This window comes from Rattus norvegicus, chromosome 20 (assembly GCF_036323735.1).
Source record: "Rattus norvegicus strain BN/NHsdMcwi chromosome 20, GRCr8, whole genome shotgun sequence".
Classification (NCBI taxonomy): Eukaryota; Metazoa; Chordata; class Mammalia; order Rodentia; family Muridae; genus Rattus; species Rattus norvegicus.
In genome coordinates this window covers 55,991,149-56,008,795 of record NC_086038.1, presented here as the reverse complement: position 1 = coordinate 56,008,795, position 17,647 = coordinate 55,991,149, and the positions used below count along the sequence as shown (strand labels likewise).

At 54.4% G+C, this 17,647-nt stretch overlaps 3 protein-coding genes across 39 annotated transcripts; 2 read left to right on the top strand and 1 right to left on the bottom strand.

Moving 5' to 3' along the window:
• Positions 1–220: 220 nt before the first annotated feature.
• On the bottom strand, positions 221–3,019 carry Dhrsxl1 (dehydrogenase/reductase X-linked like 1). The gene is made up of 7 exons (XM_039099361.2): positions 2,881–3,019; positions 2,431–2,453; positions 1,949–2,017; positions 1,535–1,594; positions 1,223–1,319; positions 1,038–1,109; positions 221–548 (listed from the first exon to the last, which is right to left on the bottom strand). The coding sequence occupies exons 2-7, from the start codon at positions 2,444–2,446 to the stop codon at positions 248–250; spliced, it is 615 nt and encodes a 204-aa protein (XP_038955289.1). The 5' UTR covers positions 2,447–2,453; positions 2,881–3,019; the 3' UTR covers positions 221–247.
• Positions 3,020–3,655: 636 nt separating this feature from the next.
• On the top strand, positions 3,656–8,302 carry Cd99 (CD99 molecule (Xg blood group)). 6 transcript variants are annotated; one of them, NM_001100804.1, is given in 9 exon segments: positions 3,708–3,788; positions 4,499–4,534; positions 4,899–4,952; positions 5,395–5,427; positions 5,616–5,693; positions 7,329–7,379; positions 7,589–7,633; positions 7,820–7,933; positions 8,137–8,302. In NM_001100804.1, coding segments are annotated over 9 exon segments (498 nt in total). In that variant the 5' UTR covers positions 3,708–3,718; the 3' UTR covers positions 8,154–8,302.
• A 43-nt stretch (positions 8,303–8,345) lies between these two features.
• Positions 8,346–11,817, top strand: LOC103694460 (uncharacterized). 32 transcript variants are annotated; one of them, XM_063279646.1, is made up of 9 exons: positions 8,346–8,476; positions 8,790–8,927; positions 9,667–9,714; positions 9,821–9,847; positions 9,942–10,004; positions 10,138–10,218; positions 10,542–10,565; positions 10,776–10,898; positions 11,087–11,320. In XM_063279646.1, exons 1-9 carry the CDS (start codon positions 8,449–8,451, stop codon positions 11,110–11,112), a joined length of 558 nt encoding a protein of 185 aa, XP_063135716.1. In that variant the 5' UTR covers positions 8,346–8,448; the 3' UTR covers positions 11,113–11,320. The 32 variants fall into 32 exon arrangements, with proteins under 32 accessions (XP_063135716.1, XP_063135715.1, XP_063135713.1 ...); XM_063279645.1 differs by having other exon boundaries at positions 10,542–10,577; XM_063279643.1 differs by having other exon boundaries at positions 10,500–10,565.
• Positions 11,818–17,647: the final 5,830 nt, after the last annotated feature.

Genomic DNA, 17,647 nt, shown 5'->3' with positions numbered 1-17,647 from the left:
GTTTGAACAGGAAGTGACATCGTGTTAAACAGGTAGTGATGTTAAAACCAAAACATCAGTGAATCTCAGGCATGAAGTCCCATCACACGGGCAGAAAGTGATGTCACAGCGAGGCTCGGGGGACAATGAACGCGGCCGGGTGACCCGGGCATCTGAGTCTCTCTCGGGATGGGGTTAAGTCGGGCATCCTTCACCGGTCGAGTTCCGCCCCCTCCTGTGTGGGGTGAGTGACAGACGATGCCCATGTCTACTTGGGGTGATGTCCCGGCCCCACCTCCCTCTTTGGGTCACGGTGAGGGAGGGTCTGAGGCAGGGGGATGAACCGTAGTAAAATGTGAGGCAGGGGGATGACCCCGAGTGAAGAACAAGAGGATCTGAGGCAGGCAGATGATGACGAAGCCTTTATTCCTTGGCCCCGCCCCCTGCCCCTCCCCCCATCCCGGCTCTGTTTCTGCCTCCACCTCATTCCACAGGTGGAGACCTCCAACCTCTTCCAGCTCCCGTGACGCCGCTGGGTACGGTGAGGCCCAGGCACCCTCTTGCAGGTTCTGTGAAGGCGGGCAGGGGGTTGGGGTCAATATGGGGTCACTCGTGGTCAATGGGGTCACTGTGGTGTAAGTCGGGGTCATGTTGGGGTCAATCGGGGTCACTCAGGGTCAATGGGATTCCTGGAGTCACCTTGGGATCACTGTGGGGTCAGCTAGGGTCGTGAGGATTCAAGTGGACATGGGGATCACATGGGGTCAGGGATGACACATGAGGTCATGCGGGGTCACAGGAGTAAAAGGGGGTCACACAGGGAAAAGGCCCCACCCACCTTGAACAGCAGCCACCAGAACCATGAATATTCACGGGACTATTTGCATATGTAAATGAACACCACTGTGAATATTTGTGAGCTCATTTGCATGTCTGGACTGAGTGAGGTTGGCCATGCATACTTAGGAGCTCATTTGCATGTCAAGAATGCGTTGTCAACCGTGAATATTCATGGAGCCAATTTGCATGAAGTACTCTTCACCGTGTATTTTAATGACCTGATTTGCATAACCAGGAAGCGCTGGTAGGCACCGAGAATCCTCGAGATGATTTGCATATGTAAATGAGCGCTGACTCACATAAGAGACGAGTGTTGGCTGTGAATATTCATGGAGCTGATTTGCACATCGATGTGAAACTTGGCTCATTCTTTCTATGAATATTCACGACCTTATTTGCATACCAGAACGTGGTGAGGTGATCCGTGCATATTAATGACCTGATTTGCATATCCAATAAAACCAACATTTCCATGAATATTTCCGTGTCAATTTGTATACCTAATTAAAGCAGGGCATGATTATTAACTTAGTACTATAACCATGCATATTAATGAACATATTTGCATATCAGAACAGACCAACCCACCGCAATCATGAATATTCACAAGGTGATTTGCATACCAGAGCAAACCCGGCCAACGCTGACTACAGATGAGCTACTCTGTATATGCCCTGCCCCACCCATGCATCCCGCCCCCAGGACCCTCCCTCACCTTTCTTGACGTAGCTGCACATGGAGGACAGAGACGCCAGGTCCAAGAACAGGAAGTGCGCTGGGGGTGAGAGAGGGTTCAAGGTGGAGTCACTTCCTGTAGCGATGCAGGAACGCACCAGCCATGCCCCCAGGTGTCAGTTGGCATTCAGTCACCTATCGATCAAGGCCCGCCCACCTGTCTGCGAAGCCACACCCCCTTCTACCCATGCACCGCCTCTGGCCCAAAGTCCCCACCCCAAGGCACTGTCCTGACCCCGCCCACCAGTGCGCTAGGCCCCGCCCCATTCAAGCCAGTTAGTTGGACCATTAGCCCCACCCATCACCCAAGCCCCGCCCACTCCACGCTAGGCCTGCCCCGGCTTCATCCCTTACCCTGCAGGCCCCGCCCTTGTCCCCAGGCCCCGCCCCTCACCACTGTCTGGCCCAGACTCTGCCCAGATGCTGGCGATGACTTCACGGCCTCTGCACACTTCCTTCCCAGCTGCAGGGGGGTGGGCATGACAAGATGGCGGCCGACCCTCTAGGGTAGCCTAGGCCATACCAGGTTACCCCAGGCGGGACCCCTGTGTTGTTCCCAGGTGGCTCCATCACCCCGGGGCAGCCCAGGCCGCCACCCCCACATCCCACCCCTCCAGGCTGCAACCTTGACCACAACGCTAAGCCAGGCCGCCCCTGCATCCAGGTAGCCCAGGCTCTGCCCTCCTGACCTGCAGTAGCCTGGGCTGCCCTACCTCCCACTCCACCCCAGGGTAGTCCAGGGTAGAGCCAATTAGCCAAGGCCTTAGCCCACCACCCCCAGTACCCTGTCCCCCATTTAGCCCATGCCTCCCCCTGCCCCATCATCCCAAACCACCCCACTAATCCTTCCCCGTTAGCCCAGGTCGCCCCACTCACCCACGATGACCCGCATGCCCAGCCTGCGGGGCTCAGCTCAGTCAGGGGTTGCCCAGGTCACGATGGCCACAGGGCCCGGGTGGAGGGTGAGGGGACCGGGTTTACAGTGTCAGCCTCTCCCACCCATCACTCACAACCTAGGGGGCGTGGCCAAGGAAGGGTCGCTGTCTATTATGTCCTGTGGGCGGGGCTTAAGACAAGGTCACGACCCCAGGCATTCCCATGATGTCACAGCTTGTCCTCCCTTCACTCACACCTTTGTGGGTGGAGTCAAAGCTAGGGTCGCGACCCCGTGATGTCACTCTGAGCCCTCGACAGTCGCTCGCAGTCCATGGGGCGGGGCTTGGACGACGTCACAGGTCGGTGGGCGGAGCCACAACCAAGGTCACGACCCCCGCGCTCCCCTCCAGGGCCCGGCCCCGCCCCCCAGCGCCCAACGCGCTCGCTCACCGCAGTGGATGTGGCCGCCTGTGTCCTCCGAGGTCGGGGGTCAGGGATCGGGGGTCTCCCGGGGGTCACAGGCCGGGGTTAGGGGTCGGCCGGGGTCACAGGCCGTGGTCGCAGTCCGCGTCGCGGCAGATGTACCACAGGATGACGTACAGGATGAGGAGGATGGCGAAGACGAACAGCGCGACCAGCAGCGCCTTCGTCACGGGCGACACCAGCGGCTGCATGGCCCCGCCCACCGACCCCGGGGCGACCCCCGACCCCGCCGCGACCCCGGGGGGGCGGAGAAGGAACGGAAAATAAGCGAAAAACAGGGAAAAGCTGAGGCAGGGGGATGACCGTGAGTGTGGAGCCGAGCGCCGGGACCGGAAGTGAGGATCCGGAGGCCGCGGGGTCGCCCGGTGACCTCAGGGCGACCTCCGACCCCGCCCCGGCCCCAGGCCCCGGCGCGGCACAGAGCGGACCCGGGACTGCGGCTCGGCCGCTGCAGCGCGGGGGGCGGGGCCTGCGGCGGCAGTGTCTGCGGCGGTGACGCGACGCGGGGGCGGAGCCGTGGGCGGGGCCTCACTGGAGACCTGGAGGGCGGGAGCGAATACCGGCCGGAGCGGAGGCAGGGGGATGACCGTGAGTGACGAGTAGTCTGAGGCGGGGTGTGTGTGGGGAGGTATGAGTGCGGTGGACCAGCCTTGGGGGCGTGGCCTCTGCAAGGTGGGTGTGGCCTCCCCGTTATATTGCCCTGCCCCGCCGGCCCATCACTCCAGCCCCCGGCGGGGATTCCTCGGGTGGGCGTAGCCTCCTCGGGCGGGGCGCCGCCCTCCACCGGCCCGTCACTCACTCAGACATGGCGCGCGCGGCGGGAATCACAGCGGCGATAACCTTGGCGCTACTCGGGGTCCTGGCGCTCGGCGCAGGTGAGAGGGCGGGGCCGGGGTCACGCGCAGGGGTCGGGAGTCGCGGGGCGGGGCCCGGGGTCGCGGGTGGGACTGGGGGTCGCGGGGCTGGGCCTAAAACGAAAACACACGGCCACTCCCCTGCTGTAGCCCTCTCCCCGCCGTTTACTGCGGACCCGGGCGTGGCCGCAGCGGGGTGCGGAACCCGAGGCAGAGGAATGACCGCGATTCCGCGGGATCAACGGAGGCAGGGCAGTCGCCCTACGGGCCTGGGTACGGGGTCGGGAGTCGGGGCCGATTCCCAGAATCCCTGGCCGCACCAGGACCCCCGACCCCGTGCATCCATCCTGACGGCACGGTGCCCATGACATCACTTTCTGTTTCCCTAGCACGGCCGGGCGAGGATAGAGTGTTGGGTTTTCTAAGTGCCCAGGGCGGAGCCCGGGGGGGTGACCTCTGACCCCCCTGCGAACCCCTGGGCGACGCCTGTGATCCCCCGGGCGACGCTGGCGAGTCACACACGGGCGGGACCCGAGCATCTCCACAGCCCGGGATGGGTCAGGGAGGCACGTGACCCGAGGGCGTGGCGGTGGGCGTGGTTGGTGAAATGGGAAGTGAGGTCAGTGGGAGTAGATATTCTGAAACCAGGACTTTATTTTGATATTTTAATGAGATACTAATGAGATGCTAATGATTTACTTTTTGTTTCCTCCGCCCTGATGACTGCTTAGGTGATGGTGACTTCAGACTGGACGATGCCCTGGAGGGTGAGCGGTTGGGACCCGGCTTCGGGTGGGCGGGGCTTTCATGATCTATGCCTTATTTACATAAGTTTTCCGGGGATTAAGATGTGCATAAATTCATATGTAAATAAACTTGCATAAATCTGAAAATTTCGATCTGAAAGTCCTGTCCTCACCCCAATTATGCAAATTAATGTGCAGTGACCTCAAGAATATGCAAATCGGCCGACAGACAATGGCCTCCATTTAAAAATGGCTTTATTTTACCCGACCCCGACTTCCTGTTCCCACCCTGACTTCCTGTTCTTGCCTCAACGTCCGATTTTCACCCTGACTTCCTGTCCACACGGCTGCCTTCCTGTTTTTTGCGCTGACTTCCTGTCCTCAGACACTGACAAGAAGCCAACGCCCAAGCCCCCGACACCCAAGAAGCCATCCTCAGGTGAGGCCCAGAGTCAGGGAGGCCACGCCCACGAGGACTGTGGGGCACTGACTCACACTGTTTGCTGCTTTTGGTCTTCCTGTTATTGGTACATGCATTTCCTCTCTTTATTACCCCACTTCCTGTCCTGCTCACACACTTTCTTCTGGCACTTCCTGTGTACAGCTATGAACTTCCTGTCGCCTGCACACCTACTTTCAGCCTGAGGCAACGCACTTCCCCTTTCCCTTCTTGCACTTCCTGTTTCCTACCCAAGCACTTCCTCTTGTCCTTCAACCACTTGCCTCTGATGAGGAAGCTCTTCCTGTCAGCTGCACACACCTCCTGTCACATCCTGTTGTTTCCTCACACACTTCCTGTTTTCACTCACACTTCCTGTGACCTGTACCTACTTCCTGTCACTTCTTGTCTGACTCATGCACTTCTTGCCACCACCCCACAGGAGACTTTGACCTGGAGGAGGCACTGACTGGCGGTGAGGGCAGAAACAGGCTGGAACAGGAAGTGGCCCGGGGGAGGGGAAGGCGATGGCAATGGGGGCGAGGCCGAGGGTCCCCAAGACAGGCCTGGGTTGGGACTTTCCCATGTTGGGATGAGGGCAGGACCTCCTAGGAAGGAGTTGGGGTGTCCCTGGCGGCCTCACTTCCTGCCCTGCCCACCCAGGTGCTGATGAGGATCCCCGGAGGCCAGGAAGCCGGCCCAAGCCTGATCCGAAGCCACCTGGGCCACCCAGAGACTCAGGTGGGCATGACTGGTACAGGCTAACGAGGGCGAGTACATGCTAATGAGGGAACTGCATGCTAATGAGGTTGAAAGGGCGGGGCCTGGGGCTTGTGTGGGAGGAAATACACAAGTTTATGGTAATTAGCCACAAGAGTGCTAATCTATGGTGAACACGGCACTGTATGCTCACTTATGCTAATTAGCCTGATTATGCTAATCTGCCAGAGGAGAGTGCTTATGCTGACTGTTGTACCAAGTGTATATTTATTCATGCAAATTAGCCAAAAGGGAAGCCAGCATGCACTGAGAGTATATGGTAACTTATGGTAATCATCCACTGGTTTATGATAATTTTAGGGTTGTCATGATTTATGTTAATATGCCACTGATGGTGGATCTGTGTTGACTGAGAGCATGCATGCTAATTCATGACTTATGCTAATTTACATTAGTTGGTTATTTTACTCTAATGAGCTCATGTGCATGCTTATTTATGGTCCTTGGATGCTTATTGCAATTTATGCTAATGAACCACGGTAATGCAGATCTGGTAACAGGGCACATATGCTAATGTATGCTTATGAACCCTGCCCTAGGCCTTCTCGTGCTAATGACCCACAGCTTGCTGACCTAACTACCTGCCCGTCTATGTTAATGAGGGTTGGCATCCAACCTTTATGCTAATCGGGTCACCTGGATCATTGATGACGTCTTGGCGATGAAATCACACAGCACTATGCCAATGCCCCTCCCCTTGTGCAGATTGCTCAGCTCCTCCGTTGGGGCCCCACCCTCAATGCTAACGCATGCAAACGCCTATGCTAATTTATGGTCATGACACTCATCCCGGCCCCACTCACCCAAGCCAGGTACGCTGACCCATGCTAAGAGCGACTTACCCATAAATGTCTTTCCTTGTGTGTATGCTAATATATGCAAATTAGGCGTGGCCCATCTTGGTCTCTACCCTATGAGGATTTGGGTGTCAAGCTGATTTATGAAAATCGGATGACCTCCCCCTTCCTTATTGTACCTCAAGATGTATTATAATTTATGTAAATCGGGTCCTTTGGCCCTGTGTGCATTGTAAATTATGCAAACTAAAAGCCTTTCCTTTGCTCTTCATAGCACCATTTGTTTTTATGTTCACTATTTTCATGCTAATTTATGCAAATAACTGGACTTGCGCTGTGCTGTAATCCATGTTAATTTATGGTAATTCCCATTAGGAGGCCTTCCCTCACTGTAAAAATAATCTATGCTAATTTATGCAGATTAATGCTAAGATGCTCACTGCCTTTCCTTGCACATTTGGTATTCTATGCAAATGCAGCATCCTTTGGCCCCACTCAGGACCTCCCTGATCCTTACATGATCTGTGGGATGATGTCACAGGTGTGGGTGGGTACAGGTTAGGACCAGGTCACTCATTGGCCAAAGAGGAAGATTGGGCGGGAGAGGAGGAAGGTGCATTCAAATTAATGCAAATTTATGTAAACTTGATGCCTTCTCTTCTTGCAGGCCTTTGCATTATTAATCTATGCTCATTTATACAAGCCAGGTAGTTAGCCGCCCCACCCAACCCCTATTAAATCCACCCTAATTTATGCTAGTTTGTACTAATCTATGCTGGCATTGCCGCCCTTTCCTCAGGAGGAATCTCTGACCGAGACCTGGAGGATGTGGCTGGACATGGGGGACGAGGTGAGGCCCTGCCTCTTCCTTTCTGGGAGACCACGCCCTTCACCCTGTGGCACTGCCTGCTCTATCTCCCACTCCCTTTCTTGTGTTTGCCACGCCCCTTCCATTATGCACCCCCTAAGTCTAGCCACAAGGCTGGAGTGGGCGTGGCCTGGGGGCTGAGTGTCCCGCCCCCACGCCCACCTTGTGCATCATGGGAATTTTTTCCACAGGAGGCGGAGCGGGGGACCGCGGTACTGATGGGGCGGAGTCGGAAGGTAGGAAGTTCCGCCCCTAAGGGAGCGCCCCACCCACCCGCGACAGGGATGACGTCATCCCTTGGGCACAGGAAGTTTGTCCAACATCATAAGAGGAAGTCCCCCCTTGTATGCTGATGACATCATGTGAAGGCAGGAAGTCCAGCTTTATGTCTAGCCCAAGTACCCCTTCTCCCTTCCCCCCAGGCCAGCCCCAGGGCCTAATCCCAGGTGTGGTCGCTGCAGTCCTGGCGGCGCTCGCGGGGGCTGTGTCCAGCTTTGTAGCCTATCAGAAGCGGCGCCTGTGCTTTCGGGAAGGCGGTGAGAGGGGTCGTAGGGGTTGGGGGCGTTCGTGCGAGGTCCTGGCGGGTGGGTCACGGAGTTGGGCGAGGTCACCGGGAGTCAGGGGAGAGGGAGGGGACCAGGGTCATGACCCCTACTGGCAGTGGTGGAAGGGGCGGGGATTCCTGTTCGCCCAGGCCCTGCCCCTCACCCGGAGTCTCCCACTGGCCCCCACCCCACAGGCTCCGCCCCCGTCTAGGCTGACTGACCTGCGACCCAGATGACATCGCCTGGACCCCGGCCCCGCCCCCCAGGTCCCAGAATCCACGCGGGTCGCCTGTAGAGGGCAGGGTCGGGCCGGAGGGTGGGGCAGGGCCGGGGATCAGAATAAACCAGTTCTGCCCTTGAGTTTGACTCCGCACAGTGCCTGTCAATCATCCGCGGCCGGGTGTGGAATCTCAGGTGGGCGAGGGGCGGGGATTGACTCAGCAGTCAGTCAACGCGCAAGCCTCGTTCCCTCAAGTCACTTGCGGCCTGAACCACACCCACTTCCAATGAATCTCAAGCCCTACCCACTCCCTGGTCAGTGAAACTCGTCACCCCGCCCCTCAGGCTCCCAAGCCCCGCGCACCGCACTCGCGGTCATTCCCCTGCCGTAGATTTTCCATTTTTATCCTCTCTCGGAGCATCACGATCGGGTGGGCGGGGCCTCGCAGGCGTTGACGTCCTGGTGGGGGCCTGTCGGGGCAGGGCCGGACGTATGGGAACCACAAGTGCTCAAGCCAGTCGGGCTGGAAAAATCTGAGTGCGGTGGGCGTGGCCTTCGCGGGAGTGGGCGTGGCTGACCCCTGACCCCCGCTGAGCCCCAGTCCCCGACTCCCCATTTGCACCCCAGAACCTGGAGCCTACGCCGACCCAGTGGTCCCTACACCCCCGGCCATGGCGACCTCGCGCCGAGACCCCAGAGCCAGCCCGGCCTCCCGCCTGCCGCTGCCATTGCTGCTGTTCCTTGGGGTCCTCGTCCGAGTCAGGGGTGAGCGAGGCGTGGCCGGGTCGGGGTCGAGCGGATTGGGGTCGGGGGTCCGCGAGAAGGGCGGAGGGTGGGGAGGAAGCTGTGGCGAATGGCGTGAGGCAGGGGCATCAATGTGAGTGATGGAGCTGAGGGAGGGGCATCATCGACAGTAACAGAGCTGAGGCCAGAGATCGCGGGGATCATGGGGGCCGCGGGCTTAGCGTGAGGCAGGGGCATCACCGCGGGTGACAGTTCTGAGGCCGGGGGTCACCCACCAGTCACAGAGCTGAGGCAGGGGCATCTCCGCGAGTGACGGAGCCGAGGCAGGGGCATCACCGCGAGTGACTGAGCCGAGGCAGGGGCATCACCGCGGGTGACGGAGCCGAGGCAGGGGCATCACCGCGAGTGACGGAGCCGAGGCAGGAGCAGCAACGCGAGTGACAGAGCTGAGGCAGGGACATCGTTGCGACCTCGGGGCACCCCCTACTCTCATCCCGGTTTCGCCCCCGGGTGGGGTTGAGGCACCTCAAACTAGTTCTGCCCGGGCGTGGAATCCGGTCCAGCCGGTCCTGAGCAGCCTGGGACGCTGGGCTGCCCGGGCTCTGCACACCAACTCGCCTACCGCACACTGGCAGCCACGCCCCTGCCTCAGCGCCTGGGCGGTGGGAGGGGCCGGGGTTGGGTGAGAGGCCGGGCTCGCGGGACCGGAAGTGATGTTGCCGCCACCGGCGACCCCGGCCCCGACACCCTCCCCCCACAGGCGACAATGGCGGCGACTTCGACCTCGCAGACGCCCTGGAGGAGCCAGGTGAGCGGGGGCGGGGTGAGGGGCAAGGGGCGGGGCCTGGGCAAAGGCGTATCCTGGGTGAAGGGCGTGGCCTGGTGGCCATCTTGACTCTGCCCCCCTCTCCCAGGACCCACGACCCCCAGGCCCAGCAGTGGTGAGTGACACAGGTCCCGCCCCCGGCAGTGTCTTGGGCCCTGGCCCCAACACTTGGTGACGTCGTCCCCGCCCTGTTGCCCCGCCCCCCGCAGGCCTCTACCCCAGGCTCCCTCAGGACTGGGCCCATGATCCCCACGGAGGAGGAGGAGGAGGAAGTAAGTGCTTGGGACTGGGCAAAGGTAGGAAGTGACAGCAAGGGGCGGGGCAGAGATGGGAAGTGGAGCAGAGTATAGGGGTGGTAGAGGGCAGGACTTCTTGCTGAACACCATCCACTTCCTGTTTCTGCAGATGTGGACCCTAGGCCAAGGCCCCGCCCCCAGCCCCGCCCCCAGCCCCGCCCCCCGCACGAGGACGGGGAGGGCTTCGGAGGTGAGGATGTGAGGTGGGCGGGCCGCTGCGGGGTGTGGCCCTGACTTCCTGTTTCCTGCCATTTCCGGTGTCCCCCCCACTTATGAATATTCAAATCAGCAAAACCTTCGCTTCTTCGCTGTGGTTTTATGCAAATCAGATGCAAAGGCACGCGGTGGGCGTCGTTCTTTAGATTTATGCAAATCGTGCAGGCGAATATTCAAATCACATAAATGAGAACTTGGTGATGTGGCCTCAGGGGTGGGGCTTCCTACCCTGACCTTGATTGACGGCTGCCGTAGGGGCGTGGCCTCACCCAACTCCGCCCTCCTCTCGCCCCGCAGGAGGTGGCCACCCGGACCAACCAGGTGATTCTCATGGTGAGGGGAGGGGTCTCACCTGTCACCGGAAATGGGGCTCTGACTTTTGCCCACCTGTCAATCATGTCGTGGACCCGCCCCCTCGCTTCCTGTCAGTGCTGCGCTCTCCCGCCCGCCTGTCAATCATTTCCTGCTCCCGCCCCTCACTTCCTGCCTTTCCCACATTTACTTCCTGTCTAAGCTGGTCCCACCCCGCAGGCTCCACCCCCCTGGCGGCCATCTTGTCTCCTGCGGTCTCGGTTGTGGTCCTAGCGCTGCTCGGCGCGGGGGTCGGATTCGTCCGCTCGGGGCGTGGCCCCCGTTGGTGCCTAGGGAACCGCGGTGAGGCCCCACCCCTCCCCCGACGCTCCGCCTTCACAGGGAACTCATGCCCCAAACAGGAAGTCCCAATCATAAACAAGAAGTCCCGCCCGAAACCTGAAATGAGCCCAGGGACTTTACGGCTGGGCGGAGCCTCCCTTTCCCGAACCGCTCTGATCCCGCCTCCATCCTTCCTGCTCCGCCCTTAGGGCCCCGGGAGTCGGCGCCAGTGTGAGAAGGACGTCGCTCTGACCTCTGCGCGACTCCCGGACGACGACGTTGCCGCGCCGGGTTGTGGAATGGGGGCGGGTGGGGTCGGGTCCTGGGACCTCCGGCTGAGGCAAGATGGCTGCCGCCCAGGAGAGAGCGGGGACTTCCTGTTTTGGCTCTGCCTCGGGTCCTCTGACCCGGGTGTGGGAATAAAGCGAAGGCATGGCCCCTCACACGGTTCAGTGTGTGTCTGTGATGAGGCCATAAGAGTGGGGTTGGTGATAGCATCAGCTGGGCGGGGTCGCGCCTGGAGTGCATCTGCACTCACTGAATTGCCCAGGATGCAATGCGCGGCCCACAGGAAGCTCGGGGAGGAGGAGGAGCACAGTGCGGGGGCTTCCGCCCTTAGCAGGGAACGGAAAGGTCCACAGCAGGGGCTGGGGAAGCAGAGCTCAGATCAGAGGCTGCCGGGGCCGCCGTTCAGAGCCTGCCCCATAACGGCCAGCAACAGTGGATAAGGGGTGTTCCTCGTGCTCGGGTCCGAGAGCAGAAGCCGCACTTCTTTCTCTTGTTTCGGCAATGGACGGCGAGGCGACACGAGTCAGCACAGCTTTTCTCGGAGATGAGATTTCTCTGCACGGCTGAAGATCCATCTGAGGACTAACATGGCTTCCCGGGGGGTGGGGGTGGGGAGTCCCTCCACCGGATTAAAGATTTAAAGTCTCCTTAACGTGGACTCAGCTCTGGCTGATGCGCGGTTAGGTCCGGACCCCATGCTACGCTCTGGGCAATTTAAATAGGGGCAGAAGCCATGTCTTATGCTAAGGATGCCCTGGGCTATCTCAGGGAAAGACTCTTGTTTTACACAGGGAAAACGGGGACACGGGATACTCCCACGACACCAGACGCTGGCAGAGCCATCACACAATAGACGGGGAGGAGTCTCGGTGATGGTGCGGCGCTGGGAGACACAACTCTCGTCAACAACATAGGCGACCACAGAAGCTTTCCAGTTTCATGAGGTCCCATTCATCAGTTCTTGATCTTAGAGCCCCTGGAGTTCTGTATGTGAAATTTCCCCTGAGCCAATGAGTTCAAGGCTCTTTCCCACTTCCTCTTCTGTTAGATTCAGTGTATCTCTGGTTTTCTGTTGAGGTCCTTGATCCACTTGGACCTCAGCTTTGTGCAAGGTGACAAATATGGGTCTATTTTCATTTTTCTGCACAGAGACAGCCAGTTAGACAAATACCATTTATTGAAGATGCTTTTTTCCCCCGTTGTATATTTTTGGCTTCTGTGTCAGAGATCAAGTGCGTGTGTGTGGTTTTATTTCTAGGTTTTCAAATCTATTTCATGGATCCACCTGCCTGTCTTTGCACCAATACCATGCAGTTTTTATCACTATTGCTCTGTAGTAGAGCTTGAGGTCAGGAATGGTGATTCCCCCCTGCTTTTCTTTTATTGTTAAGAGTTGTTTTTGCTATTCTGGGTTTTTTACAATTCCAGATAAATTTGAGAATTGTTCTTTCCATGACTTTGAAGAATTTTGTTGGGATTTGATGGGGATTGCAATGAATCTCTAGATTGCTTTTGGTAGAATGACCATTTTTACTATGTTAATTCTGCCAATCCATGAGCATGGGAGATCTCTCCATTTTCTGAGATCTTCTTTGATTTCTTTCTTGAGAGACTTGAAGTTCTTAACATAAAGATCATTCATTTGTTTGGTTAGAGTTACACCAAGGTATTTTATATTATCTGTGGCTGTTGTGAGGGGAGTCATTTCTCTAATTTCATTCTCAGCCTATTTATCATTTCTATAAAGGAAAGCTAGTGATTTATTTGAATTAATTTTATATTGGGCCACTTTGCTGAAGTTGTTTATCAGCTGAAGAAGTTCTCTGGTATAATTTTTGGTGTCGCTTATGTATGACTATCATGTCATCTGCAAATAGTGATACCTTTATTTCTTTGCCAATTCGTATCCCTTCGATATCTTTTGTTGTCTTGTTCTAGCTAGCACTTTGAGTACTATACTGATTAGATATGGAAGAGTGAGTATCCTTGTCAGATTTTAGTGGGATTGCTTCAAGTATCTCTCCATTTAATTTGATATTGGCTGTTGATTTGCAGTAAATTGCTTTTATTATGTTTAGGTATGGAACTTGAATTCCTGATCTCTCCAATACTGTTAACGCAAAGGAGTGTTGAATTTTCATCAAATGCTTTTTCTGCATCTAAGGAGATTATCATGTGATTTTTTTCTTTGTGTTTGTTCACATGGATGATTATGTTGGTGGGTTTTCATATATTGAAGCAAAGAACCTGAAAATGTCTTCAACAAAATAATAGAAGACAACTTCTCCAACCTAAAGAAAGAAATGGCCACAAAGGTTAAAGAGGCCTACAAAACATTAAACAAATGGTTCCAGAAAAGAAAATATTCCTGTCACATAATAGTTAAAACACTAAACATACAGAATAAAGAAAGAGTATTAAAAGTTACAAAGGAAAAGAAACATAAAAAGACAGACATACCAGAATTACACCAAACTTCTCAACAGAGACTATGAAAGCCAAGAGAACCTGGTCAGAGGTCAGGCCGACTCTAAGAGAACACAAATGCCAGCCCAGGCTACTATATCCAGCAAAACTCTTTATCAACATAGATGGAGAAAGCAAAATATTCCAGGACAAAACCAAATTCAAACAGCATCTGTCTACCAAAACAGCCCTGCAGAGTATGCTAGAAGGAAATCTCCAACACAAGGAAGGTACCTACACCAAAGAGAAGGCAATGTATTAAGCATCTCACAACAAAGCCAAAGGACAGGATAACGAGAACATAAAGCTTCATACAAAAGCAAATATAACAGGAACCAACAGTAACCGGTCTTTAATGTCTATCAACATTAATGGACTGAACTTACGTATAAAAAGGCAAAAGCTGACTGGATATGCAAACAAGATCCATCATTGAGCTGCATGCAAGAAACATACCTCACTACACAGATAGTCACTATCTCAGAGTAAAATGATGGGAAAAGCTCTTCCAAGTAAATGGTCCCAAGAAAAAAGCTAGAGTCGCCATCCTAATATCCAGTAAAATAAACTCTCAGCCACAAGTTATCGTACATGATGAGGAAGGACACTTCATATTCATCAAAGGGAAAAGTCTACCAAAAGAAAGTCTCAATTCTGAACAGCTGCGCCCCAAATGCAAGGGCACCCAAATTCATAAAAGAAACTTCACTAAAGCTCAAAAACACATTGAGCCCCACACAATATTAGTGGGAGACATCAACGTCCCACTCTCACCAATGGACAGACATGTCATTGAAACAGAAATTTAACAGAGACACAGTGAAACAAATACAGGTTATGAACCAAGTGGATTTAACAGATATCTATAGAACATTTCACCCTAAAACAAAAGAATACACCTCCTCAGCACCTCATGGTACCTTCTCCAAAATTGATCAAATAATTGATCACAAAACAACCCTCACAAGAAGGCTGAAATAATCCCTTGCATCCTATCAGACCACCATGGCCTAGGGCTGGTCTTTAATAACAGCAAGAGCAACAGAAAACCCACAAACATTTAGAGACTGAACAACTCATTCAGTGATAATTTGGTGAGGGAGAAAACAAAGAAATTAAAGACTTCCTGGACTTTGATGAAAATGTTGACACATCACACCCATGCCTATGGGACACAGTGAAAGCAGTGCCAAGAGGAAAAGTCACAGCACTAAGTGCCCTGGTAAAGAATCTGGAGAGATCTCACAACTTAACAGCACCTGATAGCTCTAGAAGAAAAAGAAGGAAACTCACCTAAGAGAAGCAGATGGCAGGAAATAGTCAAATTTGGGGCTGAAATCAACCAAATAGAAACAAAGAGAACAATACAAAGAATCAGCAAAACCAAAAGCTGGTTCTTTGAAAGAGTCAACATGATAGATGAACCCATAGCCAAACTAAAGGGCCCAAAGACCATACCCAAATTAATAAAAATCAGAAATAAAAAGGGAGATATAAGAACAGAAACAGAGGAAATTAAAAAAAATTATCAGATCCTACTACAAAAGCTTATACTCAACAAGCTGGGAAATCTAGACGAAATGGATGGTTTGCTAGACAGACATCATACACCAAAGTAGACTCTAGAGCAGGTAAACTTTCTAAACAGGCCCATATCCCAAAAAGAAATAGAAGAAATCATTAAAAACCTCTGTACCTCTGCTGCCTCCATCCTTCTTCCTCAATTCATGCTGGTCCTCTGCAGGTTGGCCAGGCTCGTGCTGTGGGTGGCCCATTCTTGGGCTCTCTGTCAGGTCTGACTGGGGGTTGCCCAGGCCAACACCTGCCTGTCGGATGCCGTGGTGCATCCTCCTATGCGTGGGTTTCCTGGGTGAATCGTGAAAGGCTGAGTGCATTGGCCCTGGTGAAGTGCATGGTGTGTGCAATGTCCCTAGAATCCCAGGGCAGACGTGTGGGTGATGGAAAATACCTCTCCCTCTGAGGCACTGCATTCCAAACCAATCCACAGTTGCCCTCTCACCTCATTTGCTCCAGATGGACGGGATCTCTACTTTTTCCTTTCGCTCTCTTCCATGGAGACCAATGTACCCAAATGTCCACCCTGCACCCCCAATGTTCACTATGCAGTGTGCCCTTCTGGGACTGCAACCTCTGATCAGATGTGACAGCCCACCGAATTTAATCATATTAGTCAGCAGAAGAAAGAAACTAACCAACATTCCCTCAGTAAAGATGAGTGAACAGAGAAGAGCCCAGTACCAAATCCCCACCACAGGGCTCCAGAAATGTCACATATGGAAGCCCCAATCCCGTGACATTCAAGGGTCGCTCAAGTCCTTCTGATCAAGGCACCGACCAGTGGATTGTGCAAGTGCAGTAGTGTCCACTGACCGGATCTCCCAGGAGTCGGATTGCTTGGAAATGCAGCCTTAAGCACTGGTGAACTCCATCTAAGGCTAAATACCAGCATGAGACCGGATGGTCCAAAAGTGTCTGGGCAGTATTTCCTGCTCTCCCTTCCTCTAGACTCCTTCCCTTGTGCACCTCTCCCTTTCCCCATCTCACCTCCACCAACCCTTCTACCTCCAGTGTGGTATGGTTGGCTGCACTCTGGCGGCAGGCATGGAGTGGCGAAGGTGAGCAAGCAGAGCCTGGGCTGGGGCTTGTGTGGGACTCCCCCAAGTTGGTGTGCACAAGTCAGGTGTTTTTCTAAAAAATTATCGTGTCCCGATGAAGGTAAAAGGCCTTGCCGGGCTAAGATCCTGAGTTCTCTCCAGTCCACTGAGGGTGCAGCAGTGGCCCATTTCTTCGGCCATGCCAGGGAGGTGGAGCACATGCACATGCATTAGGACCTGAAAGATGGTGAACTATGCTGAGGAAGGGCACAACGAGAGGAAACGCTGGGGGATGTCCTTGGCAGTCTTGACGTGCAAATAGATTGTTCCACCGGTTTGACAATTCCCATGCCCAATAATTCAGTTAGATGTGATCCAATCCCACTATGGGAGGCTTCATTCGGAGACAATGAGAAAGATCAGATTATCCTCTAGAAAAATAAAATAATTATTTCCTAGCCAAAGTGAAAGCATTTAAAACAAATCACCATTAAAAACTTACTTCTGGAGATAAAATACAAATGGGAATTTTAATCATTCCATTGCTCTTTTAATTTGCTCTAACTCTTGTGTTCAATCTTCCAAAAGTGGGCCAGGCATCAGTAGTGTCAGTAAAGCCCAGAAAGTAACAACAAACCCCAGGCGGCTAAGTGTTTTTGAAAATGAGACCTGAATAATTTGGAATGGACATCCCCCTCCCTCCGGCACACCCTACTTTGACACCACGTTCCTCCAATTCTTCTTGTTCATTGCCCCACTAACTGATTTATTTATTAAATTTATTTCATGTACAGTGTCTCTGTCTGCAGACACACCAGAAGAGGGCATCAGATCTCATTACAGATGGTTGTGAGCCACCATGTGGTTGCTGGGAATTGAACTCAGGACCTCTGGAACAGCAGTCAGTGCTCATAACCACACCACCTTTCATCTAACCTGCCCCTTAGAGACAGGTCGCCCGTTTTCACCGCGCCGTCCTACTTTTTTGGGGTGCTTGAGGGGGTCGGGCCGAGTTCATCCCGCGTTCACTGTGCTCGGGCGGGAGAGCAGGGACCGTTTGTGCCACTCGGGAGAAGTGGTACCTGCACCACTGTGCGTGGGTGAGCGTCCCCCTGAGCTAGGGAGGACCCTGCGGAGAGACGGAGTGCGTGCGTGAGGAGTGGTCTGCATTGGTTTGCTTGATCGAGACCGATGTCGGGTGACACCTAGCGGTGACAAGTTTCCCCGGTTGATGACAAGGACGGGAAGCCCCTTCCTTGAGCTGGCCAGAGGTCTGGAGTCCCTTCCAGCCAGCAAACGCCTCCTTTGTCCCGGAGATGGTGTCACGTGAGGGTGCGTTCTCTCTAAGACGTGGTCCTGGGAGATCTAAGCGGGGAATGTTAGTTGCTGTGCTCACTATTG

Coding starts and splice junctions, on each gene's coding strand:
- Cd99 (XM_063279500.1), top strand. CDS start 3,719: ATGGCGCGCGCGGCGGGAATCACAGCGGCGATAACCTTGGCGCTACTC. Junction 5,694..7,328: donor TGGGCCACCCAGAGACTCAG/GTGGGCATGACT, acceptor CCCTTTCCTCAG/GAGGAATCTCTGACCGAGAC. Junction 7,380..7,588: donor GGCTGGACATGGGGGACGAG/GTGAGGCCCTGC, acceptor TTTTTTCCACAG/GAGGCGGAGCGGGGGACCGC.
- Dhrsxl1 (XM_039099361.2), bottom strand. Junction 1,595..1,948: donor AGAGTCTGGGCCAGACAGTG/GTGAGGGGCGGG, acceptor TCTCACCCCCAG/CGCACTTCCTGTTCTTGGAC. Junction 549..1,037: donor TTCCTGGTTATGCAAATCAG/GTCATTAAAATA, acceptor CCGCCTTCACAG/AACCTGCAAGAGGGTGCCTG.
- LOC103694460 (XM_039099335.2), top strand. CDS start 9,673: ATGGCGGCGACTTCGACCTCGCAGACGCCCTGGAGGAGCCAG. Junction 9,848..9,941: donor GACCCCCAGGCCCAGCAGTG/GTGAGTGACACA, acceptor CGCCCCCCGCAG/GCCTCTACCCCAGGCTCCCT. Junction 10,219..10,499: donor GGACGGGGAGGGCTTCGGAG/GTGAGGATGTGA, acceptor CGGCTGCCGTAG/GGGCGTGGCCTCACCCAACT.